Here is a 27,705-nt window from a genome sequence, read left to right on the forward strand (position 1 = left end):
TTAATATAATGAATGGGAGAGAAATGCTTAAAAAGATGTAAAAAGAAGGAAGTGGTAATATTGATATTGCTACATATTGAACATCTGAACAATGTTTAGACATCAATTTCCGAAAACAAAGACAATGGCTATGAGCAGATACACTCAAAATGAAGAAATAATTTTTTTTTATTTTTTAAGAAAAGGTTAATCACATATTCACAGAGTCAGTTTGTTACTATGGAATCACATATGATGTCATAAATTTGACATTCTAAATGCAAAGCTAGACTGAGCAAGGGAAGTGACAGGAAATGGAGCTGGGGAGACAAAAATCTGGATAACAACAAAAGAATTTCAACAGTTAAAAAATGAGTCAAACATCTCTCAAACAGAAAAAGGTGAGTGAATTGAGTGTCTTAGAATCTTGCCGTGGGGCTGAAGAAATGTGGACATCAGTCCATCATTTGCCTCTGCAAAGGCTCTGCAACAACCAAATAATTTCAGATAATGGCTTCATGTAGAGGAAAAGAGAAGGAAGAGAATAAAGGCAATGGAAAGAGCAGAGAAATGGGAAGAAGGAGAAATTTTTAAAAAACGAAGACAGAAAAGAAAAAGATTAAAACATGTAGTATACAAATCATTCCAATAAGTCAATATTCATTTAGCATATACTCATATGTTAGTAGTAAAAGGTAAAAACAGTGGCTGTCTTTGAAGAAGGCATGGCCTAGTAGGAGACAGAACAGACAAAGGACAGCTCATTGCTCTGTAAAAGTATATACAAAAGACACAAGCAACACAGGGCAATATTTCACTCTGGGAACTTCCCCCAGGTCACACGGAGCTGGGTTTTGAAGAACATAAGAGAGAAGAGGAGACCATAAGGAAATAAGGGTGGTGTATGCAGGCAAATACAAGTCACTTGGTATTAGTAGAACACAGTGATAAAGTGTAGAGTGAAGGGCATGCAAGTAGCAGGTACACAGGAATACATCATGAGGCTCCTGGTCGAACCAAGTGAAGAAAGTGTTTATCCAGGAATGAAGCATTACTAGATTTACATCTCATAAATATTACTCTAAATAAATACAGTGGACAGATCTAGAAGTGGAGAGGATTTAAGGCCATGAAACCTGCTCGAAAGGCTATATTCTAAAAACGTAGTCCCAGGATGGTCAGAGGCCTGGAACAATGCAATGATAATTGAGATAGAAAAAAGGAACTGGATTTAAAATATCATTTGGAATTAGAAGTAAGAGGATATTATGGTGACTGCTATGTATGTGTATAAGGAGGGTGAGGGTTGATGAAAAGATTATAAATTAGTTCAGGAGCCGTACAGCTATGCCATTCTCTCATGCAACTAACATTCTCATGCAACTGACATTGATGAGATTTTTCCTGCTGCAAAACATAGAGCTTAAATGGATGACTATAGAGTGCTCTAGCAGATCATGGTCTAACCTAGAAGTTGTGCTCCTTAAACAGATAAATAACACTAATCTTGATCACATTGCGGCCACTTACTTATCATAAAACAGTTTAAATAATACTCCAATAAGTATCTCCACCAAATGAAAATGAAAACATAAATATTTGAGTAGAGTTCCACAAAGTGAGTTATCTTCTTGTGCTCTGTTACTTGGTTTTCCCTATCTGTTGTTAATTTGTTGGTAAGAAATCCCTTTCCACTCTACATCTATGAGTAATTACATGATAGGAACAGAAGACATGACTTTCAATAAATTTGTATGAGATTAAGGTCCTTATATTTAGAAATCAAACTAATATTGGTGAGGCTAGATCCACAGAAAATTTGAGCTATAGTGATGATGAAAATGAGAAAAAATTGAATTCTAAATGGTAAGGAAAAATAAGTTTCATAAGTAGCAATCTTCAGAGTAACAGAGAAAAAAAAACTTATTCTACATAAACAACTTCACAATTCTCTAATATTTCCCATGTTATCAGTCTTTAAACAATAAATGCTTTATATCTCAAATCTATGAACCAACAAATTTCTATATTAAATTTTGTTTATATAATTCTTTTTAATAAAATATGTGTTATCTTTTACTCATTCTTGTTAGAACGGGGAAACTAAGGTCTAGAGTTTATATCTTTTTATATAAGCAAATAAATAAATTCCATGTTTTCTTTATCCTTGTATTCTTAAAGTCAAGGTTCCTAAAGCCCTGAGATTAAAAATTAATAAACATTCTTTGTTTCCATGTCAAGAATGAGCCCGGAATGAGGTCCTCAAAAGAGAGTCTAGAAGCAGAAAAAAGAAAGGAATCTGACAAACAAGGAGTTCGTCTGAGCAATCAGGTGAGCCGATCTCTGTAGCAGAGGTGAGGAAATTAAGGAGCAGAGAGCATAAAGGAAAATGTTAGGGGGCAGGGAGTTCTGGGAGAGAAGACCAAGCTGTTGAGAATTGTATTAAGCAATCCCTAATGTCCTCATGAGGAAGTTAAGGAACTAGGAGAGGTTGGGCCCTGCCTTCCCCTCCATCCATACCCGAGTGTTCACTTAGAATGTGTGGAACCACAGCAGGCTCCTCTGCTCAGCCTACACAGGGAGGAGACTGATCTTTGTTCAAATCAGGGAGGGGAGGGGGTCTGGCCATCGCATTGACCACTTTCTGCACAATCTTTCAGATGAGGCGTGCAGTCAATCCGAATCACTCGCTGAGATGTTGCCCCTTCCGGGGTCACTCGTCGTGTAGACGCTGCCTTTGTGCAGCTGAGGGAACAGCCCTTGGCCCCTGCCGCACAATACGTATTTATATTCACATGTGCCTGTTGTGGGAGCAGGGCCAGCAGATCACCATGATGAGGGTGAGCAGAGATCGCACTACTGATTCTGGAGGGGAACCACAGACAATCTGGGTGAGGGGAAGAATATGGCAAATAGAAACTCTTTTACTTTGCTGCTTCCTGGTCTCCTTCATTCTTGTTTCTCCTAAAAGGAAAGCTTGAGGGCTCCATTCCTTTTAAGCAGCTGCTTTAGAGTCCCCCTGCAACCTCAGTGGGGCACCAGCTGCCCTCACCTTTAGAGTCTGGTAAAAAACGGTGGATATATCATTTCAGCATCAGTTAACAGGCTTATCCTCGAGGGAAGAAGTGAGAAAAAGGGAGGAACAATGGTGAACCATACTAAGTTCCATATACGAGGAGTCACAGTGAAAAAATATGTTTGCATCTTGGTTTTGGATGCTCTTTCAAATGGACCCCCACATAGATGCTCCAAACAGAAGTGAGGACTTGACCAGAGTTAGAACAGTACACAAGAGTTCAGGTTAAGAGTCAATGAGGCCAGGGATCTTCTCACTGGGTGCTGCTATATTCAGCCTGACATGACTATTCTGCAGGCACCTGTATAGAAGGAGTGGGTGACAGGGTTTTACACCCTTGGGTTTCTTCTTTCCATCACAGGGATCACAAGAATCATCACTGCGCAAGACAGACTCTCGAGGGTACCTTGTGCGCAGTCAATGGTCTAGAACATCCCGCAGCCCATCCACCAAGGCTCCATCCATAGATGAGCCTAGAAGCAGGAACACCAGTGCTAAGGTAGAGGTAAAGATGAAAGGGAGGAGTAGATGATAGAATAATAACAATGGTTAACATTTATTGACGCTTTCTATGTGCAAGGCCCTGTTTATGTGCTTTACATGTGTTAGCTAATTTAGCCCTCAGGAGAACTCCCTTCCGCCCATAAATCCCATTTTACCGCTGAGAAAACTGAAGTATAGAGGGAACTTGTTTAAGGTTTCACATTAATAAGTTGTAGAGCTAGCATGAAAACCCAGGGGCTCTAGATCTAGAGGCTGCACACTTCCTCCTTCCTTCCTTAATTCGACAAATAGTTATTAACTGTGATTCTCAGAAGAGAGAAGGAAATGGTCACCACAAGAGAAAAAGAGTGTCAGATTGTGTGGGGCTTTGAGTCTTTAATTAGGCCTGACCACATAAGCAATTAAACAAAAAAAAGTTAGTTTTGAGATTAAGAGTTTGGAAGCAGAGCGAATGATCCAGACCCAGCCACTGGGAGAGCATGCATTCCTACCCAATTCATCATCTCTATCGCATTTGACTCAATCATCTAAAGAAAAACATCCTTTTTTGAGTCATGTGTGAAACAATCTGAAATCATACATGGATGCCTAATAACTTCTTGCTCACCTTAGTAAAGGAGATTTTTCTCTAGAATAGTCCTTTCCTGTTTAGGAAAATGATTCAATATAACTGTGGTCCCCTGGCACAAGGAGCTCTGAAGGCCCTGTGGAGATGCTCCAGTCTCCCGACAAGCGACTTTCCCAGCCATCACTCTAACATTCACATGGGGAGCGGGGAGAGACATGCCCCAAGGAGATATGTAGCGTGTTCTGGTGAGAATGTCTGGCCCACTTTGCTCATGGAGTTAACTGGAGGTCACACACTAAGGCACTGGCCAAGCAAGATCCATTCTGCACGCCCTCTGTCCTACCTGCAGGCCTCTGACTGAGTAGGTATATGCCAAGCAGGGGACAGAACTTTGCAAACCATGTGTCAGCTGCCTAAGGGGGAGGAGGAGGACTGGGTCCTATCTACTCCAAACAAATAAAAATGTGCGAAATGCTTATGGGGAAGCTAGGGGAGAGAGAATGAAAGCAGACAGTCTCTGTGTCTGTTTAACAGAAATATCAAACAGCTGAAGCCTAGAAATGTCCGGTTCCCTTAAGCCCTACTTAAGGAGCTGAGATGAACCAGCACCCATCCAAGGTCTAGGAATGGAACGGGCAGAAAGGACAGATCCTTGACGGGAGCTGGGCAGAGCTGGCCACAGGGACCCTGGGCAGGCCTCGACTTCAGACGCCCATTGTCTTGCTGCAGCTCCCCAGCAGCTCCACGAGCTCCCGGACTCCATCCACCTCCCCAAGCCTTCATGACTCCTCACCGCCGGCACTGTCCAAGCAGCCCTCGCTCCAGCCGCCCGCGTCACCCCAGCCACCCCGGTCGCAGGACTCACGGCCTCCCACGCCCCCAGAGCCCGATCCTGGCTCCCGGCGCAACACCAAAATGCAAGACAATCCGGAGGCCTGGGCCCAAGGCATCGTGCGGGAAATCCGCCAGAGCCGGGACTCGCAGTCGCGGGAATATTCGCGCACATCCCCCACCGAATGGAAGTCCTCCAGCCAACGCAGGGGGATCTACCCCGCCTCCAACCAACTGGACCGCGACTGTCTGCCTGAGCAGCAGCAGCAGCAGCGGGAGGATGAGGACGACTACGAGGCTGCCTACTGGGCATCCATGAGGTCGTTCTATGAGAAGAACCCGAGCTCCTCGCGTCCCAGGCCGGTGAGCGAGCCTGCCACCCCTGGCACCCGGGGCACCCCTCCTTGCAGCGGGCAGCAGAGCCTCTTCCAGCCGCCCTCCTCTCCACTGCGCAGGGAGGTCCTCCCCAGTCTCCCGCTTCTCCTCCCCAAACTTCAGGGAGTCCCAGCCTCAGCTGTTTCCAGCATCCCACTTCTCCAAGCAGGGACCCGCGGTCCTATTCTCACCCTCCCGTGGAGGAGCCCCAACCCTGTCCCCTTCCTGGCTATGTGACTGTCCTCCCGTTGGCGTCCCTCTCTGCAGCCCAAACCCAAGAACGCCATCACCATTGCTCTCTCATCCTGCGCTCTCTTCAACATGGTGGACGGCAGGAAAATCTACGAGGAAGAGGGTCTGGAAAAGTACATGGAGTATCAGCTCACCAATGAGAATGTCATCCTGACCCCGGGTCCGGCGTTCCGCTTTGTCAAGGTACTCTGCAAGCTGTCTTTGGTCCGCCAGGACCCTCGATGGCGAGGGAAGGACCCAGGCCAACCCTTGGGAGGGCATTCAATTTCCCAGATCATTCCTAGCCCACGATTGTCATTCTTGTCTCCTTCTAGCTGACCCAGGTCAGTTTATGATTTCGCACAGGCTTCCAGACTGTGGAGGAACTCCAGCCCACAGCCCTAGATTTGGTATGTTAGCCTTCCCTAAGTGAAGTCCTAATCATGAGACCTGTAACAGAAGCCTCTCTCCCTCGAAGGAGTGCTAAGAAGCCATAATGAATTTATAATCCTGAGTAGGAGAAATAAAACGCCATATTACAGTGAAATGAAATTCACGTTAGCTCTTCTGGCCCCAAACATAGCATATTAAGAAAATAAAGATGCTGTTGGCACTTAGGGGTGTGATTTTAATAGAAAAGGTAAGGTTCTCTGAACTTACACTGAAATGTATAGCACTTACAACTTTGATCTGCTTATATAAATATTACACAATAACATTATAACCATACAAAAACAAATGACACCTCTACAAGTTGTTGGTAGAATGTACTTATGAGTCATAGTAAAAGCATGGGCAGGAGCCACAAACCTAAAGATACATGTTAATACACAAAGTACTATCTTTGACAGCATATATACTAAAATTCGAACAAAACAGAGACAATTTGCATGACCTCTGGGCAAGGATGACATGCAGATTCATGAAGCAGTCCATATTTTTCAAAATTAAAAAACAATCATTAGATGATCAATAAAAGCAGATTTTAAAAATCAATCAAACATAGACAAAGCATAAAAGGATTAGCCTGACCCTACTCTCTACCTGTCCCCCAGAGATAATTCTAGTGAACCTAAAGTTGAAACAATTCTCAACAAACATTACTGATGTATTCTGAACATTAACTGAGTTCCTATGAATGAGAGGTTGATGATACAGAAATGCATGGGATAAATCTTCCTTAAAGGAGCCAGAATCTCTCAGAGAAGATTCTTCAGAGCTTGAATTTGACTCTGATGAGATGCTTCCTCTGTGGCCTCCCCAAAACCACCTTGCCTGCCCCTCTTTACACACATTCATGTTTGTAATCTGCAGGCACTACAGTATGTCAATGCTAGACTCCGTGATCTATATCCTGATGAACAGGACTTATTTGATATTGTACTGATGACTAATAACCATGCCCAAGTGGGAGTGCGGCTTATAAACAGCGTCAATCACTATGGTAAGTAAAATAAATACCATGTGGAAGAACAGCTCTCTGCTCTGAAAGAGAGAAGCCATGTTATTTTGCTAACTGTGGCTTAACCAAACGCAGCGTCTTTGATACTGACACCCCCTTCTGCGCCAGGAATGTTTATTTGCCTATGTCAGAACAAGAGAGGCCATGTTCATTTTTAACTTCAGCACAGAGTTGGGCTCAAAGCTCTGGACTTAACTTGTCAAGTGTGAATTTCAAAGTCTTAATCCTAGGTCCTGCAATATATTTCTCTGTTTTATGTTTTTCACTTCTGAACTTGACTTCAAGGAGCCGTCAACCGAAAGGTTTTTACTGTGTGATCAAACTTCTTGCTCACCACAGATTCGTGTTAAAGGTTTAAAGGTTTTCACCTCTCCTTTCCACTCTTAAAATCTGATTGTCCCCGGCTGCTTTCTCTCCCCACACATAAAATAATTTACATGGAAAATTTGATTGATTCTAGTCTCTTCAGTGTTTCTATCAGTGTGTTGGGGACTTTAAGAGAAAGTTCCAACTTTTCCTATTATGGAACTACCTGAATTATTTCAGGCACAATTGGCCTATTTTCTAAATGGGTGTGTGAAGTTAAAATAACGTTTAAATTGGGCATATTTACAAATAATCAAGATATAAGTTATGAGTTTTACTTTATATTATTCTAACTATAAGGCTGGAATCATTGAAGTACATTTAAAAATATTTTTGCCTTTTAAAAGTGTAGTCTTCTTAGTGTTATGAAGTAAAAAGAGAGAACATAAAAATTTAACATAAATGAGTGCCATATAACAATCACCTAGTAAACAACAGCTAGTATTTAACATTGATTTAGTAGGTGATTAAGGTCTATCCATCCCTCACCACGCTGACCTATCAAGGCTGGAAGCGTAAGAAATCAGTTATTTACCTGTTAATTCTGCTGATGAACTGTGTACAACCTTCTCATGCAGCCTTGTTCATGGAATAAAAATCTTTTGACCCAGAAGAGTTAGTTACTTCCTTCTCTGGGTACTGAAAGCAATTCGTATCTCTGTCTGCCGGGGTCTTTATTATAACAAATGTTTTACATGCCAGGCTCCTCAGTGAACTGTGATCTCCTTAAGAAGAGGGACGACGCTTTAATCATTTCTGGAGTCTCGGTGTCACCAAATAATTTCTGGGTGATGAAATTCACATGATTTAGGGATTTGTAGAGCACACTTTTGTGCCACATATGCCCAACATTGACATAAGTGAAAAAATGAGAGCATTTTCTAATACCAAAGCAGATACTTCCACCAAGACAGTTAATGGACCTGACCGACTCTCCTGGTCCATACAAATGATAAACAACTAACTAGACAGTATTCTGCTTTATATCATGTGTACCTACCAGTTTATCATATATCTAAAAAAAATCCTTTGAATTGGTACATATTCTATCATTTGGATAATCCTATACTTTATATAACTACTGTCACATTGTTGAACGTTTTGCTTTTATAAATAACCCTAAACAGACCTTTTTATAGAAATCTTTATCAGAATTTCAGAATATTCCTTTTTAAAAAACTAAGGAATCTTAGGTCAAAAGGTACAAAGCTGTTAAAAGCTCTTAATACATATTGCGTATCATCAAATCACTTTCTAGACAGCTTGTACCAATGTATACTTTTACCCATAGTATATGAAGGTGCCTATTTTACAAACCACTTTCAGACAGCCAGTGTTATTTTGTAACAGTTACTGATTTACAAAAGCATTTGATGTTATATTAATGTTTAATGATGATAATTCACTGTTATATGACTAAATTGCATGTCATGAGGGTTTAGTGTAGAGATTACTTCATTACCTAGGTAATAAGCATATTACCCAATAGGTAATTTTTCAATCGTCATCTGCCTCCTACCTTCCACCCTCAAGTAGGCCCTGATGTCTATTGCTCCCTTCTTTGTGTCCATGTGTACTCAATGTTTAGCTCCCACTTATAAGTGAGAACATGTGGTATTTGGTTTTCTGTTGCTGCATTAATTCACCTAGGATAACAGCCTCCAGCTCCATCCATGTTGCTGCAAAAAAGATGATCTCATTCTCTGTTATGGTTGTGTTCCACGGTATATATGCACTACATTTTGTTTATCCAGTCCATCATCAATGGGCATTTAGGTTGATTACATGTCTTTGCTATTGTCAATGGTCCTGCAATGAACATTTGTGTGCATATATTCTGGTTTTTTGTTGTTGTTGTTGTTTGTTTGTTTGTTTTTGAGACAGAATTTTGCTCTTGTTGCCCAGGCTGGAGTGCAATGGCACTATCTCGGCTCACCGCAACCTCTGCCTCCCGGGTTCAAGTGATTCTCCTGTCTCAGCCTCCCGAGTAGCTGGGATTACAGGCATGTGCCACCACGCCCAGCTAATTTTGTATTTTTTTAGTAGAGGTGGGGTTTCTCCATGTTGATCAGACCAGTCTCAAACTCCTGACCCCAGTTGATCTGCCCACCTCAGCCTCCCAAACTGCTGGGAGTACAGGCGTGAGCCACCATGCCCTGCCATATATATATTCTTATGGTAGAACAATTTATATTCCTTTGGGCATATACCCAGCAATGGGATTGCTGGGCCAAATGGTAATTCTGTTTAAAATTCATTGAGAAATCTGCAACCTGCTTTCCATACCAGCTGAACTATTTTACACCACCAAAAGCAGCACGTAAGTGTTCCTTTTTAACCACAACCTCATCAGCAGGTCAGTTTTTGATTTTTAACAGTAGCCATTCTGATTGATATGAGATGATAATCTCATTGTAGTTTTGATTTGATTTTCTCTAATGATTAGTGAGGTTGAGCATTTTTTTCATATGCTTGTTGGCTGCATGTATGTCTTCTGAGAAGTGTCTATTCATGTCCTTTGCCCATTTTTTAATGAGGTTGTTTCTGCTTGTTAATCTGTTTAAATACCTCACAAATTCTGGATTTTAGACCCTTGTTAAATGCATAATTTGAAAATATTTTCTTCCATTTTATAGGCTGTCTGTTTACTCTGGTGATTGTTTCTTTTGCTATGCAGAAGCTCTTTAATTAGCTCCCATGTGTCAATTTTTTTCTTGTTGTTGCAATTGCTTTTGGTGTCTTCATCATGAAATCTTTGCCAGAGCCTGTCCAGATTGGTATTTCCTAGGTTTTCCTCGAGGGCTTGGGACATGCCCCAAGGAGATATGTAGAGTGTTCTGGTGAGAATGTCTGGCCCACTTTGCTCACGGAGTTAACTGGAGGTCACACACTAAGGCACTGACCAAGCAAGATCCATTCTGCACGCCCTCTGTCCTACCTGCAGGCCTCTGACTGAGTAGGTATATGCCAAGCAGGGGACAGAACTTTGCAAACCATGTGTCAGCTGCCTAAGGGGGAGGAGGAGGACTGGGTCCTATCTACTCCAAACAAATAAAAATGTGCGAAATGCTTATGGGGAAGCTAGGGGAGAGAGAATGAAAGCAGACAGTCTCTGTGTCTGTTTAACAGAAATATCAAACAGCTGAAGCCTAGAAATGTCCGGTTCCCTTAAGCCCTACTTAAGGAGCTGAGATGAACTAGCACCCATCCAAGGTCTAGGAATGGAACGGGCAGAAAGGACAGATCCTTGACGGCAGCTGGGCAGAGCTGGCCACAGGGACCCTGGGCAGGCCTCGACTTCAGACGCCCATTGTCTTTAATCCATCTCGAGTTAATTTTTGTATCTGGTGAAAAGAAGGGGTCCCATTTCAATCTTTGGCATATAGCTAGCCAGTTATCCCAGCACCATTTATTGAATACAGAGTCCTTTCCCCATTGCATGTTTTTCTTGACTTTGTTGAAGATCAGATGGTTGTAGGTGTGTGGCTTTATTTCTGGGTTTTCTAACCCATTCCATTGGTCTATGTGTCTGTTTTTGTACTGGTACCATGCTGTTTTAGTTATTGTATCTTTGTAGTATAGTGTGAAGCTTGGTTATGTAATGCCTCCAGCTTTGTTCTTTTTGCTAAGGTTTGCTGTGGCTATTCAAGCCCTTTTTTGATTTCATGTGAATTTCCAAATAGTGTTTTCTAATTCTGTGAAAAATGTCATTGGTAGTTTGATAGGAATAGCATTGAATCTGTAAATTGCTTTGAGCAGTATGGCCATTTTAACAATATTGATTCTTCCTATTCATGATCATGGGATGTTTTTCCATTTGTTTGTGTTGTCTTTCATTTTTTTTCAGCAGTGTTTTGTAATCCTTTTAGAGATTTTTCACCTCCATGGATAGCTGTATTCCTAGGTATTTTAATTTTGTGTGTGGTGATTGCAAATGGGATTGCATTCTTTATTTGGCTTTTAGCTTGAACACTGTTGGTATATAGAAATGCTACTGATTTTGCACATTAATTTTGTATTCTGAAACTGCTGAAGTTATTATCAGAGGTAGGAACTTTGGGGCAGAAACTATGGCATTTTCTAGGTGAAAAATCATATCATCTTCCAAGAGAGATAATCTGAGTTCCTCTCTTTCTATTTGAATGTCTTTTTTCATTCTCTTGCCTGACTGCTCTGGCTAGGACTTCAGGACTATGTTGAATACAAATGGTGAGAGTGGGCATCCTTGTCTTATTCCAGTTCTTCTAGCTTTTGCCCATTCAGTATGATATTGGCTCTGGGTTTGTCATAGATGGCTTTTATTATTTTGAAGTATGTTCCTTCAAGGTTGAGGCTTTTATGGGGGAGGGGGGTAGCATGAAAGGATGTTAAATTTTATTGACAGCCATTTTTGCATCTATTGAGATTATCATATAGTTTTTAATTTAGTTCTATTTATTGGATGAATCACATTTATTGATTGGTGTATGTTGAACCAACTATGCATCCTAGGAATAAAGCCTACTTGATCATGGTAGATTAGCTTTTTGATGTGCTGCTGGATTTGGTTTGGTAGTATTTTGTTGAGGATTTTGCATCTGTGTTCTTCAGGGATATTGGCCTGAAGTTTTCTTTTTTCTGTGTCTCTGCCAGGTTTTGGTATCAGAGTTATGTTGACCTCATAAAATAAATTAGGGAGGAGTCTCTCCTCCATAATTTTTTACAATAGTTTCAGTAGGATTCATACCAGTTCCTATATGTCTGGTAAAATTTGGCTGAGTATCCATCTGGTCCAGGGCTGTTTATGGTTGATAGGCTGTTTATTACTGATTCAATTTAGAAACTTGTTATTGGTCAGTTAGGGTTTCAGTTTCTTCCTAGTTCAATCTTTGGAGGTTGTATTTTTCCAGGAATTTATCTATTTCTTCTAGGTTTTCCAGTTTCTATGCATAGAGGTGTTTGTAACAATCTGAGGGGTTTTTGTTTTTACTATTTCTGTGAGGTTGGTAGTAATGTCACTTGTGTCATTTCTGATTGTGTATATTTGGATTTTTCTCTCTTTTTTTCTTTGTTAGTCTAGCTAGCAGTCTATCAATCTTATTGATTCTTTCAAATAACAAACTTTTGGTTTTGTTGATCTTTCGTATATTTTTTCACATCTCAATTTCATTCAGTTCAGCTTTGATTATGGTTCTTTTCTTCAGTTAGCTCTAGGGTTAGCTTTTTTCTTTCTTTTTTTTTCTAGTTCCTCTAGGTGTGATGTTATGTTGTTAATTTGCGATCTTTCTATCTTTTGATAAAGGTGTTTCATGCTATAAACTCCCCTCTTAACAGTGCTTTAGATATGTCCCAGAGATTCTGGTATGTTGTATCTTTATTATCATCAGCTTAAAATAATTTCTTGATTTCTGCCTTCATTTCATTGTTTACCCAAAAGTCATTCAGGAGCAGGTTGGTTGTTTATTTTCCATGTAATTGTATGGTTTTGAGATAAAGCTTTTTTTTTTTTTTTTTTTTTTTGAGACAGAGTCTCACTCTGTTGCCATGCTAGAGTCCTGTAGCACAATCTCAAGAGCCACATCTTAATAGACCTTTACAGTAAGTGAGCAGGCTGTAGTTCAAGAAAAAGTACCCTGTTCTAGCCTAGACAAGAGTCAAACACTTGGGCTCAAGTCTGCTCTATGCATCTAAATCAGTGTGTTAGATTAAGTCTTTATGTCTAACTTTCCTTTCCTGTAATGAAGATAATAATACCTTCAGTATGTTTGTGAGAATAAAATGGCATGATCTATGTGAATATACTATGCATATAAACTATAATGTACCAAACACAACCACTATTACATAAAATAGTTTAGGAATTTTAAATATTGGTGCTATAAGACGATTTTAAAAGTTCATTTCTTTTTTTTTTTTTTGAGACAGAGTCTCACTCTATCGCCCAGGCTGGAGTGCAGTGGCCAGATCTCGGCTCACTGCAAGCTCCGCCTCCCAGGTTTACCCCATTCTCCTGCCTCAGCCTCCCAAGTAGCTGGGACTACAGGCGCCTGCCACCTCGCCCGGCTAGTTTTTTGTATTTTTTAGTAGAGACGGGGTTTCACGGTGTTAGCCAGGATGGTCTCGATCTCCTGACCTCATGATCCACCCGTCTCGGCCTCCCAAAGTGCTGGGATAAAAGTTTATTTCTAAGGTAACTTTCCTTTAGGTTCACAAATAAAGCCAGTTGAATTTACAAATAAGTTCAGTTATCTGTAAGGTAACTTTTACTTGGATTTACAGCATTTTGTCTTTAATCTCTGTCATAACAAAGTCTTTCTTGTCTGATAATAGGCTTACTGATTGACCGCTTCTGTCTGACCGGTGGAAAAAACCCAATTGGCTATTTGAAGGCATATCTTACCAACTTGTATATTGCTGCAGATTCTGAAAAAGTGCAAGAGGCAATACAAGAAGGTATTAGTCTGATTTTATTCCTCTAGTTAATAAAGAGGTTTACACTAATGGTTACTTACATTAAGTTTTGCATATGATTATGAGGCTTATGGTCTTGTTGGATATTCTTCTGAAGTTTTTCCACATGGGGCAACACTTAAGTCTGTCCTTTAGAGCTTTGACTTTCCTGGAAATGGACATCCTCAGTAATTGTCCTACAATCCATTTTACATGTTCCCATTCCTATAGAAACAGAGGCAGTGCATAGACAACTGTTCTGAGATCTCTGGTTGTGAAGAGGAGTTGAGCCATCAGGTAATAGCTAGAGAGAAAACATAAGGTCTGGAAGAATTTGTTTTTTTAATGGTAGAAACTATAACGCATGGACCTAAGAAGAGTATTAATCAGTCTCCATAATCTATCAGGTATTGCCTCTGCCACAATGTTTGATGGAGCCAAAGACATGGCTTACTGTGACACCCAGCTCCGTGTAGCCTTTGATGGGGATGCTGTCCTCTTCTCTGATGAGTCTGAACATTTTACCAAGGAGCATGGGCTGGACAAATTCTTCCAGTATGATACATTATGTGAAAGTAAGCCTCTTGCTCAGGTAGGTTCAATGAGTGCTAATTAATTTTTATGTACTTATTTATGTACTTATTTATTTTCTATTCTATATAAATATCAATATTGGTCTATTCTGATGAATGTTTAAGTTATTTTAGGCAGGCCACTCCTTCTTACTGTCTTATCTTTGGAGCTTTCTTTCTTTCTTCCATGAATTGCTCACTTTGATGCATTCACTGCTGATAACTTTATTTTTAATTTTAACCTTATTTTATCTATACTTTTGGAAATGCTTGTATGATCTTCCCATAATAAGAAGTATGCGAGTAACAGGAAATACTACTTATCAATAAGCCACTACTACATAATAAATTCTCAAAATAGTAGGGTCATTTCCAATAGATTAGAGTAAGCATTTGTTGAATCTCTGTCCTTGACTTCAAACTCAAGAAAGGCATTGCTTAATTGAGAAAATATGCACAACTAAGAACTTGAACTGAATCAAATAATGATCCTCAAACAAGTGCAAATTATGAATATGTAATCAAACTGAAACTAAATATTTAGATTTTTTTGGATTAGTGCTGTTGAGTACCTTTCAATCCATCCATGAACCGAAGTGTTAAAATCAAGGTCGAAAATGAACAGAACCTATAACTTTTGAACAAAAGGAAATCTGAGATCAAAATGTCATTTAATCTGAATCTAAACTTATAGGTCTTTTATTTTATTCTATCAATTTTCCCAAGAAATTTAATTGTCCTTTTTCTCAGTTCTTCCTGAACTTAAGTTAAACTTAAATATTGTTATTTTTATATAAATTTATAAAAGTATGAATAGACTAACTGAAAGTTGAAAAGTTTTTCTACTTTGTCACCTCTCATTAAAGCAAGCAATATTTAAACTATGAGTGTGTGTGTTCAACTTCATACTCTCTTTCTAAATAGCTCCTTTGGAAACCTTAACCTAGTGTTATAAAGTTCAGTATTAACAAAGCTTACTATTGAGAAGAAAATTCTTTGTTATATTTTATATCAGTCTACTCTGCTGAAATTCAGAGCCATTCACCATTATTGAAATGTGGAAATCCTCCATAAAAAGAACACTTAAACAAAAACACTTCAAAGAAAGCATTGCTTCCAGACAAATGTTAAAGTAGTATTTTCTCATCTGAAGTAAATAATCTAAATTTCTTTTAAATTTTACATTTTTCAGTTCTTTTCTCATGTTGTACTTTGTTATTTTCTTCAGTTTTATTGAGTTACACTTAATTTTTAAAAGTTGCACATATTTAATGTATACATTTTGATGAATTTGGACATATACATACACACATGATACTATCACTACAAATAAGGTAATAAACATATCCACCGCTCCCAAAAACTTACTTTTCTCCTTGTCTTTTAAACATTTTTTTGTTTTGTGGTAAGAACACTTAGCATAAGATCTATCCACTAAACAAGTTTTTAAGTGTACAATACCATATTGTTAACTATAGGCACTACATTGTACAGCAGATCTCTAGAATTTATTCATCTTAGCAGGTCTTCCAGGTCTCATCCATTTTGTTACAAATGGTAGTATTTCCTTCTTTTTAAAGGCTGATTAATATTATGTTGTGTCTTATCCCACATTTTCTCTATCCATTCCCCTGATGACATTTGGGTTATTTCCAAATCTTGGCCATTGTGAATAATGTTGTAGTAAACATTGCAGTTTACATAGCTCTTTGAGATCCTGCTTTCATTTCTTTTGGATATATACTCAACAGTGGGATTACTGAATCATTTGGCAGTTGTTCTGGTTTTAGTTTTTTCTGAAAAATTTCCATTCTGTTTTCCACAGCGGCTACACAATTTTACATTTCTGCCCACAGTGTATAAGGGTTCCACATTCTCTACATACTCCCCCACCATTTGGTATCTTTGTTTTGTTTTGTCTTCTATAATAGCCATCTTGACTAGTAAAATTTGATATTTGATCGTGGTTTTTATTTGGATTTCTCTGATGATTAATGTGTTGAGTACCTTTTCATATACCCATTGACATTTGTATGTGTTCTTTAGAGAAATGTCTATTCAAGTCCTTTGCCCATTTTTAACCAGCTTAATTTGTTTTTATTTTGCTGTTGAGTTGTAAGAATTCTTTGTATATTTTGGAAATTAACCCTTATCAGATGTATAGTTTGCAAATATTTTCTCCCATTCCATAGGTTGCCTTTTCACTCTGTTTCCTTTGCTTTGCAGAAACTTCCTAGTTTTATGTATTCTCACTTATTTTTGCTCCTTAAATGGCCTTTTTCTCCCATTAAACAATTAAAATTGTGAATCCCAACTCTACTTATTGCAGGAATACCCAACAAATTTCATGCTTTCCTTTATTATGCAGTACTTCTGCCAGTTTAAAAACCATGCCATTTTTTACATAAAAAAAGGTGATTTTCCATAAAGGCCAGAAGGCTTTGCTGGGTGTTCCATTGATGAGAAAGAATCTGTGAGGTACAACTCCTACTGAAGACATTCAAGTATGTTGCTAGTAGGGTGGTGGTTTGGTCATGACAATATCTTAATTTTGTCAAATGGAAGAGGTCTGAAAGTCACCAGCAAATGGGACAGCTGGAGAGGATTAATTGAACAAGTCTGAATGTAGTTTATGAGCCTCCAATCTCCAATGTAGTACAGTGACAAGTAACTGATATCTCCTGATTTGATCCCTATCTCTTGTCTCACCGTTCTGGGATAATGGTCTCTAAGTGTGTGTGTGTATGTGTGTGTGTGTATCAGAATTTTTGAGGTATATTTATATAGAGTAAAATTTATAATTTTAAGTGGATAGTTTTAAGAGTTTTAACAAATATATATAATTGTGAAATAACCACTAACATAAAAATACATACTCAACCGTTTCATTAAATCACTAAATTCCCTCATGTCCCTTTGTAGTCATCCTAGTACCCTATCTCCAGACCCCATCAACCACTACTCATCTGATTTCTATTTCTATAGTTTTGCCTTTTCCAGGTGTCACATAAATGGAATCATATGGGACGCAATCTGACTTGTTTTATTTATTATAGCATAATGCATGTCATTGCATGTATCAGTACTTGGCTCCTTTTTATTGCTGAGTAGTATTCTATTCTGTGGATGTACCATGTTTTCTTTATTCTTTTACCTGTTGAAGGAGTAGGTCATTTCTAGTCTTTGACATTTATAAATGAAGCTACTTTTAAACATTTGAATACAAATTTCTGTGTAAATATAAGATTTCATTTCATTTTTAAATACCTAGAAGTGGAATTGCTAGGTCATGTGATAAGTAGTATACTGTATCATTATTTGATGAGATACAGTCAAATTATTTTCCCAAATGACCATAACATTTTGCATTCCTAAAAGCAATGCATGATTTTGTTGCTTTGCATTGTTGCTGGCATTTGGTAGTATTGAGTATTTTTCTTTTCTTTCTTTATTTAAGCAATTTTCGTGTTTATAAAAAAAAAAAAAAAACTCATTGTAGTTTTAGCTTGCATTTCTTTAATGACCAACGTTACTGAGCATCTTATCAGGTGCTTTTTTCCATCATGTATCTTCTTTGGTGAAGTACCTGTTCAAATCTTTTCCTCATTTTATTGGGTTTTTGGTTTGTTATCGACTTCTGAGAGTTCCTCATATGTTCTGGATACTCATCCTTTATCAGGCATGTGTTTTACAAATATTTTCTCTCAGCCTGTGCTTGTTTTTCATTCTTCTAACATCTTTCAGTGCTTTTCAGTGAGCAGAAACTTATAATTTTGATGAAGTCAGATTTATCAGTTTTTTCTCTTAGAAATTGCACTTTTAATATCATATATAAGAAATCTTTGCCTAATCCAAGGCCACAATGATTATCTCCTGACTTTTTATATATAAATTTTATGGTTTTAGGCTTTTAATTTAGGATTACGGTCTCTTGTGAGTCAATATGGTATTTGTGCAAAGTACAAGTTGTGGTTCATTTTTCCTGCTTATTCTAATTTCCTGGATATCTTAATTGTTCAAGCATTATTTGTTGAAAATGGTGACTTTCTGTCTTGTTCCTTTAATATAGATATTCATCCTTTTATCAATATTACATTGTCTTGATTATTGTAGTTTTATAGTAGTTTTTTTTGTTTGTTTGTTTTTTGACGGAGTCTTCGCTCTGTCGCCCAGTCTGGAGTGCAATGGCGTGATCTCAGCTCACTGCAACCTTTGCCTCCCGGGTTCAAGACATTCTCCTGCCTCAGCCTCCTGAGTAGCTGGGACTACTACAGGCGCCTACCACCACACCCAGTTAATTTTTCGTATTTTTAGTAGAGACTAAAATACCATATTGGCCAGGCTGGTCTCGAACTCCTGACCTTGTGATACACCCACCTCAGCTGCCCAAACTGCTGGGATTACAGGCCTGAGCCACTGCGCCTGGCTACAATAGTTCTTAGGACCAGGTGGTGTGAGTACTTCAACTTTGTTAAAATTAAAAAAAAACAACAACAACAACAACAAAATATATATATATATATATATATAGAGAGAGAGAGAGAGAGAGAGAGTACAGTCTGATTCCCTTGCACTTTCATATAGATTTAAGAAGTGTATCTATTTCTGGGGGAAAAATTTTGTGAGAATTTTTATTTTTATTTTTGTTTTATTTATAGCTAGAGCTTGGGATAATAGATATCTTAATAATATTGAGTCTTTCTTTCCATGGACATGGTATTTCTCCTCTCCTCATTTATTTAGAACATTTAATTTTTTTTTTTTTAGTCTTTTGTAGGTTTCAGCACACAGATATTGCATTTTTTTTATTTATACCTATGCATTTTGTAATATTTTGGTACTATCATAAATGGTACTTTTAAAATCCTTACTATCCAATTATTTATTGCTAATACATAGAATCACAATTGGTTTTTGTATTCTGCAACCTTGTTCAATTTCCTTGTTAGTTCTCACAACAATTTTGTAGATTGAGATTTTCTAAGTCAACAATAATGTTGACTGTGACTAAAGACAGTTTTATTTCTGTGTTTCCATGCTGTATATCTGTTATTTATCATTCTTGACTTTTTACCTTGCTAGTACATCCAGTACAATGTTCAGAACAGTGATGAGGGTGGACACCCTTGCCACATACCCAGATCTTAGGGGGACATCAGTCTTTCACTCTTAACTGTTATCCATAGGTCTTTTCTAGATGCCTTTTTTTCAGGTTGAGGGAGTTACCTTCTCTTTCTAGTTTTTTGAGAGTTTTTATAATAAATGAAGGTTGAATTTTGACTATGCCTGATTTGCATCTATTGAGAAAAATCATGTGGTTTCTCTCCTTTAGTCTGTTGAGGTGTAAATTACATTAATGGATTTGTAAAAGCTGAGGCAGCTTTGCGTTGTTGGTATTAATTCAAGTTGGTCATGTGGTATTATCCTTTTCATATATCGCTGAATCCAATTTGTTAATATTTTGTATTATTTATTCATTTATGTCTTCATGTTCATCCTCTACAGTTTTATTCTCTTGTAACACCTTAATCTGACTTTAGTAACAGGGTAGTACTACCTTCATAAAATGTGATACAAACTATTTAAAATGTTTGGTAGAATTTTTCAAAGAAGCCATCTGGGCCTGAACTTTTTTCTTTGTTGGAAGGCTTTTAACTACTGATTCAATTATTTTGGTAGCTATAGAACTTCCATTTATCTTTTTCTTCCTTTTCTCATTCTTTTCTTCTCTCTGTTTATGAGCTTATGTTTTTCAAGGAATTTGTTCATTTAAATGACTGAATTTATGGACATAAACTTTTACAGTGTTTTACTAATATGTTTTTAATATTTGTAGGATCCTTAGTGATGTGTCCCCACTTTTATTTCTGATACTAGTAATTTGTGTCTTTTCTTTTTTGTTGTTGTTTTCCTTGGTCAGTTTGGCCAGAGGTTAATCAATTTTCCTGAGCCAGCTGTTCCTAAGTTTTTAAATGTGGAAGCTGAGATTGTTCATTTGAAACCTCTCTTCTAATATAAGCACTTAATGCTATAAATGTTCCTCTAAACACTGCTGTAGTTGCATCCCACAAATTTTGATAGATGATGGTTTTTTTTTTTATTTAATTCAAAATATATTTTTAAAATTTCTCTGTGATTTCCTCTTTGACCCACAGGTCACTTAGAAGTAGGTTATTTAATTATCATATATTTGGAGTTTATTCAGATATCTTTCTATCGTTGAAACAAAGCTTAACTCTTTTGTGTTGTAATTAGAAAATATATTTTGTATCTCAATTATTTAAATTTATTGCGGTATGTTTTATGCCCAGAATATGGTCTATCTTGATGAATATGTCATGTGTATTTGAAAAGAATATTCTGTTGTCATGAAATATTCTATAAATGTCAATTAGATTATGTAAATTAATTCAGGTAATATTGCTTGGGTTTTTTATATTGTCAGTAATTTTCTGTCTATTTGTTTTACCTACTATTGAGAAGGCAGTGTTGAAATCTCCAAATATATTTGAGAACTTATCTATTTATCCTTTCAATTTTATCAGTTTTACATCAGTGTATTTTGCATCTTTGATTTTAGGTGTCCACATATTTAGGATTATTATATTGTCTTAATCTTAATTAATACCTTTAATCTAATTAATACCTTAATTAGATTAAAATACTAATCTTAATTAATACCTTAATTATATTATGTATATTATATAATACATAATATAATTTATATATAATACATAATATTAATAAGGTATTAATTAAGATTAGTATTTTAAGATATGTATATATTTAAGATATGATTATATTAAGATATGTATATTATATAATACATAATTATGTAATATTCATCTGATACTCATATAATCATTCCAGCTTTTTGGGGGGGTTAATGTTTGTATGATATGATCTTTCTATACTTTTATCTATGCCTTTATATTTAAATTTTGTTTATATTTAACTTATTTTTCTTATAGATATTACAGTTGGTACTGCTATTTATACAATCTGGCAATCCCTGTGTTTTAATTGCTATTTTTAGGATGTTTAAATTTAACATGATCATAGCTTTGGTTGGATTAAAATCTACTATCTTCCTATGCTTTCTCTGTGTTCCAACCATTCTTAGTTTCCTTTTCCTTTTCTTTTTTCCCCTATTTACTTAAGAATTTACTGTGTGTTTTTACATGCTATTTTATCTCCACTATTGGCTTATGACTGATTTAAAATTTCTATTAGTTACTCTAGTGTTTACAATATGCAACTTTAAGTAATCACCATGTATCGTCAAACAATGTTATACTCTATAACATCATATGTGCCGTAAGAACCTTGCAACAATGAACTGCCAAACTCTCCCTCTCCTGTTTTGTGCTACAGTTGTCGTATATTTTTATTTTATCTATGCTATAAACTCTCTATACTTTGCTACTGTGAACGCTGAAAATGTGAAACAGGTCTCAGTAAATTTAGAAAGTTTATTTTGCCAAGGTTGAGGATACGCACGCATGACACAGCCTCAGGAGGATCTGATGACATGTGCCCAATATGGTTAGAGCACAGTTTGGTTTTATCCATTTTAGGGAGACATGAGATACTTATTAATCAACATATGTAATATGAACATTGGTTTGGTCTGGAAAGGGAGGACTCCAGGCAGGTTTGAGTTTCTGATTAGCCCCTCCAAAGAAGGCAATCCTATATGTAGTTATCTCAGTGAGCATAGCAGTGACTTTGAATAGAATGGAAGGCAGATCGTCTCTGAGCTGTTCCAGGCTTAACTTTTCCGTTTAGCTTAGTGACTTGGGGACTGCAACACTTATTTTTCTTTTCCACTACTATTTCTGTTTTTGGTAATTAAATACCTTCTACTAAATAAGGATGAGGCAAAATATGTATTTCATATTCGAATTCCTTTTAATCATTTTCAGAGAGCTTCCTTTCTTTGTGTAGATCAGGTTTTTCTCTGTTATCATATTCCTTCTGCCAGGAGATCTTTTGTTTTATTTTGTTTTCTTTAACATTTCATGTAGTACAAATCTACTGGTACTGAATCTGTTTTTCTTTGCCTAAAAAGTCTTAACCTTATTTATTTTTTAAAACCATATTTTATTTTTACTGAATGTAATATTCTGGGCTTACTATGTTTTTCTTCCAGCACCTTAAAGATGCTTTTCCATTGTCTTCTCATTTGTATAGATTCTGACGACAAATGTTATGAATTTTGTATCTTTAGTCTTTAGTATGTAATGTGTCTATTTTTCTCTGACTGCCTTCATAATTGTCTATATTTCCTTTGGCTTGAATATGAGAGAGGAGTGTAAGAGTGTGTGTGTGTGTGTGTGTGTGTGTGTGTGTGTGTGTCCCACAGCATTTCAATACTCTGGATTTTTTTCCCCACTCTTTCTTTTTCTCTTTCTCTCTTTTCAGTTTGGGCAATTTCTATCGACTTGTCTTCAAGTTCACTCATTCTTTCTTTAGCTGTGTTGAGTCTACTGATACATCCATTAGGCACTCTTTTTTTTTTTTTTTTTTTTTTTTGAGACGGAGTCTGGCTCTGTCACCCAGGCTGGAGTGCAGTGGCGCGATCTCGGCTCACTGCAAGCTCCGCCTCCCGGGTTTACGCCATTCTCCTGCCTCAGCCTCCCGAGTAGCTGGGACTACAGGCGCCCGCCACCTCGCCCGGCTAGTTTTTTGTATTTTTTAGTAGAGACGGGGTTTCACGGTGTTAGCCAGGATGGTCTCTATCTCCTGACCTCGTGATCCGCCCGTCTCGGCCTCCCAAAGTGCTGGGATTACAGGCTTGAGCCACCGCGCCCGGCCAGGCACTCTTTATATAGTTCCATTCAACTCTCTTATCATTTCAATCTCTTTGCCAAAATTGCCAAAATTGCTAGTCTACTCATGTATGGTATCCACCTTTAAAGCAGACATTTAAATATATTAATCACAGTTATTTTCAATTCCCTCTGTTATATTTGTGATATCTGGGTCATAAGTCTAGTTCTTTTAATTTCTCCTGAAAGTAGATTGTTCATTTTGTTTTGTTCTGTTTTACTGTAGGACTAGCAATTATTGTGATAGATTGAATCAATCAAATCAGGTGTTAAACTTGTTTTAGATTTTGTGGTTGCTATGGTTATCTTCATGGCACCACAAGATCCAAGCTTGTCTGGTATCAACTTTGCCAGAGGGTTTTTCTCCAGATTTCTAGTCGACTTTCAGCAGTAGGCCTTCCCTGTGTGTCTGCTGCAGAGGAGGTCTCCTCGTTCTTACCCCTTCCCAGCTATTTCTTCTATCTTCCTAGGGCTTAGGGATGAACATTCTCCTGGATCTTGCCATGCCCCAGTGATAGCCAATATCTAATGGTACCGATCCTTGATAGTCTCTTATCCTCCCAAAGTTAGAATGTTTTCTTCTGTAACAGTGGATCTTTACTCATGCCGTGGAGGATAACAGTGTTCGAAGCCCTTCTAGCAGTCTAAGCTCTTTGTTTCTGAGGGTATAAGCAACTGGGGGAGTTTTAGTCTTTGCCCCCAGTGGCAGCTGCTCCCCTCCTCCACACCTGTACCATCAAGGATGGCTTTATTCTATCACCCTACTGCCTGCAGTCTTTGTCATCAGCATCTAGTGAAGTCCATGGAGAAAAGCCTAAAAGAGAGTGTGTACTTCTCGTGCCTGTGGATCCCAGGGCTTCTATGCTGTCTCATTGGTGCACCCTAGTTCTTTCTCAATGTCTTTTTTAAATTACTTGAATTGCTTGTACTTGCTTGTATGGAATCTGGTATAACTTTTTTCAACTCTCTACCAAAAGTACACAGTTCTTGCACTCCACATCTTCTTGAAGATGCCTGTTTTTCCCTAGTTTTCATGCTAGTTGGTTACCCTACAATCTCAGCTCTTTGATGGGCTCAAGAAAAGTTACTTTTTAGATTGGAGTTTTCTCGTTATAAGGGTTGGAGTAACAGTCTTTCCCTAGTATTTGCTTTTTCTAAGTTTCCCTAGTAATTTTATATTTTTATTGATAAATTATATGCTGTACTACTGTGCAAATATATAAATTACAAAACATACCCCAAAATAGAAGTAAAAGAGAATGAGATGGATACTTGATTTGAATATGGTGATATAAACTCAGCATTCTCTGTTTCTTCCATTTGGAAATCATCCAAAAACAGCAAGGGAAACTGTGCCCCTCTGTGTTTTAAAGACTAACTGCAATGATGGTGGCTCCTGCCAACAGTCACTATGAGTTTGCTGCTCTTGTCAAAAAAACAGTCCCAGTTTTTTCACCTATATGTTTGGCCTCTTACCATGAGAAAGTATATTTACTTGTTTTTTCCTAAGATATACAGCCTTAAAGAAAATTTAAGTAAATGGTTACACAATAAGTCGTGTTTACAGAAAACAGTTTGTTTCCATGACAGCAAAGAAGGGAGCCTTTGAATCATGAAAACAAGTCAGTCTCCAAATATTCCCATTGACCTTCCCCTAGAAACCCACCAATTGTCCCAAGAAAAACCAGTCTACTTCAGTACAAGTAATAATAAAAAGAGAACTGACATTGAATACATTCAAAGATACTATGAGAAAAAGGCAGATTAAAAAAGAACAAAATCTAATAACAGATAAAGAGCTCTTACAAGAAAAAGTTGACATAATACAGATAATTATGACTAAACATTTGCCATGACTTTTAAAGACTTAAAGCAAGATCATAAAGTAAAAATGCAATAATCAAGGAAGAGATGATAAAATGTGAAAGTTATAGAATGCTGTAAATCTTTCCTCCCTTCTAATAGAGATATTACCCATCTGGTACAGATTAAAAACACAATTACATATAGAAAAATGACAGAAATAGATAACAGGTAAAGAAGACCCAGCATATGCCTAAGTAGAATCCCTGAAGAAGAACTTTAAAATCATGTTGGGAGGGGAATTGATGTTAAATATAAAGATGCAAATTAACGTAAAAATATAAATTAAAAACTGATAAATTATCAAAAGATATTTATATATTAAATGATTAAAATATTAAATATTAAAAGCCCATATTGTGTGATAGAGGTATAGAATCAAAATGACCATCACTGAGAGGCCTAGTGAAATTATTGGGCTTCAAAATGAAGAAATAATTATTTGGGCTGCCTACTCATATAAGTGGTGGAAGAGGTGGGATGGGAAACAAGAGGCCCTCAAACTTCTCAAGAGCAGCATTCAAAAGCAAAAGACAGTGGAGCACTACTTATAAGATCTTGTGGAGAATCTTATATATAAATCATGTATTCTATATCCAGCCAAAAGTTTACTCAAGGACAGAGGAAACAGATATACAGTTGAGAATATACCATATTCTCAGGGATTATTACCATAAGATGTTTTTGAGAAAATTAGTACTACAGGACAAATTTTGGCCAACACGTGGAGGACTAGAAGCACAAAGGCACAAACATTCATATAATATAGTTAACCATAGAATTCGAACTAAAACAACTGTACAAAAGAACAAATTTGTATGATGTACAAATTATATAACTAACAAAAAATGGAAAAATATGGGGAAAGAAGGTCTACAGAAGAAGTATGCTGGAATTTTCAGTTACAATAGCCAATCAAAGGATGAAATGTAAACTTGATAAATAGAAATAAAACAAAATGTAATAATGCAAAAGTAAATAAACACCAAGGAAAAGTAAAAAAATGACCAAAATTAGATGGTGGAGAAGAAATAGAGGACTACAGACACATTGAAGAAACACCCTGCTTTCATTATTTCTCATTATGAAGAATAATAGATCTGGGATTCTTTTTAAAAATGAGGACTGAGGGTACTATAAAAGGTTATAGTTGTAAAGGTAATTTATAGAAGGAAATAATGTAAACCTTCTTAAATGTCAGAAGAACCACCCATATACAACTACAAAGAAGAAAGACACAGATTATTGAACAATCCTTTAAAATCTTTAAAACATGGAAAATGCAATAAAAACCACAAGACAGAAACAATCTCAAGTATATTTGTAATATAAATAAATGTAAATGAACAAAAACAACTATTGTTTTAAAAAATAAGATTTTCAGGTTGTATCACGTAGCAAAATCCAATTCTAGGCTCTACGCAAGAGATACTAAAACTAAGTGTTTGGAAAGGTTAAAAATGAAAGACACAGTTAGATTCAAGTCAAACAGCATTAAGCTAGGCCGGGCGCGGTGGCTCAAGCCTGTAATCCCAGCACTTTGGGAGGCCGAGACGGGCGGATCACGAGGTCAGGAGATCGAGACCATCCTGGCTAACACAGTGAAACCCCGTCTCCACTAAAAATACAAAAAAAATTAGCCGGGCGTGGTGGCGGCGCCTGTAGTCCCAGCTACTCGGGAGGCTGAGGCAGGAGAATGGCGGGAACCCGGGAGGCGGAGCTTGCAGTGAGCTGAGATCCGGCCACTGCACTCCAGCCTGGGCGACAGAGCGAGACTCCGCCTCAAAAAAAAAAAAAAAAAAAAGACAAAAGCATATACTTTATAAAGTTAAAATGCACATTCACAAAAAGCAAATTAAAAGAGTAGTGCTTTGGTAACTAATTAGAGTTTATTTAGAGTGACCCGCTATTCCAGCTTACCATGGATAGTTTATGTCTGTTGTCCTGGCTTAATTATTTATTGAACATTCTTTCATATTTAAAGTATATAGGTTTACATGTTAAATCATATGGTCATTTTAGGCACATTCCAGGGATGCAAGGATGGTTCCATATCAGACAACATATTCACATAAATTCCTATCGAATTTTAGCCTTTTGCCATCAGCTTCATAACACTGCATGTCATGCTGTATTATATCCTTTGTATTGTATCTTATGGGTCTCTGCTTTTTAGCATTCACTTTCTTTGGCTCACTGTATCACAGCTGTGATATATGTTCCTTTTACAGGGTCCCCTGAAAGGCTTTCTGGAAGATTTAGGCAGACTGCAAAAGAAGTTCTATGCCAAAAATGAACGGTTACTTTGTCCTATCAGGACCTACCTGGTTACAGCTAGGAGTGCAGCCAGTTCAGGCGCCCGTGTGCTGAAGACCCTTCGACGGTGGGGTCTAGAGATAGACGAAGCTCTTTTCCTTGCTGGAGCCCCCAAAAGTCCCATCTTGGTGAAGATCCGGCCCCATATCTTCTTTGATGACCACATGTTCCACATTGAAGGGGCACAGAAGTTAGGTTCCATGGCAGCTTATGGCTTTAATAAAAAATTCAGTAGTTAGGGGCAGGGAGGAGAAATAAAGTGGTAATAGTCTGGTATTACAGAAGCCACTTCTTTTGACTCT

At 37.5% G+C, this 27,705-nt stretch overlaps 1 protein-coding gene and 1 non-coding gene across 4 annotated transcripts; both read left to right on the forward strand.

The window, feature by feature from the left end:
- Positions 1-167: 167 nt before the first annotated feature.
- Positions 168-27,676, forward strand: NT5C1B (5'-nucleotidase, cytosolic IB). 3 transcript variants are annotated; one of them, XM_045369739.2, is made up of 10 exons: positions 168-380; positions 2,221-2,310; positions 2,640-2,870; positions 3,417-3,554; positions 4,857-5,321; positions 5,601-5,768; positions 6,879-7,008; positions 13,702-13,824; positions 14,229-14,413; positions 27,319-27,642. In XM_045369739.2, the coding sequence occupies exons 1-10, from the start codon at positions 351-353 to the stop codon at positions 27,640-27,642; spliced, it is 1,884 nt and encodes a 627-aa protein (XP_045225674.1). In that variant the 5' UTR covers positions 168-350. The 3 variants fall into 3 exon arrangements, with proteins under 3 accessions (XP_045225674.1, XP_005576542.1, XP_005576545.1); XM_005576485.4 differs by having other exon boundaries at positions 2,640-2,819; positions 3,417-3,560; XM_005576488.4 differs by lacking the exon at positions 2,640-2,870 and having other exon boundaries at positions 3,417-3,560; positions 27,319-27,676.
- Positions 6,400-6,506, forward strand: LOC123568461 (U6 spliceosomal RNA). The gene has a single exon (XR_006691839.1). It is a non-coding gene; the product is annotated as a U6 spliceosomal RNA (small nuclear RNA).
- Positions 27,677-27,705: the final 29 nt, after the last annotated feature.

The sequence above is a fragment of the Macaca fascicularis genome, chromosome 13 (assembly GCF_037993035.2).
Source record: "Macaca fascicularis isolate 582-1 chromosome 13, T2T-MFA8v1.1".
NCBI classification, from domain to species: domain Eukaryota; kingdom Metazoa; phylum Chordata; class Mammalia; order Primates; family Cercopithecidae; genus Macaca; species Macaca fascicularis.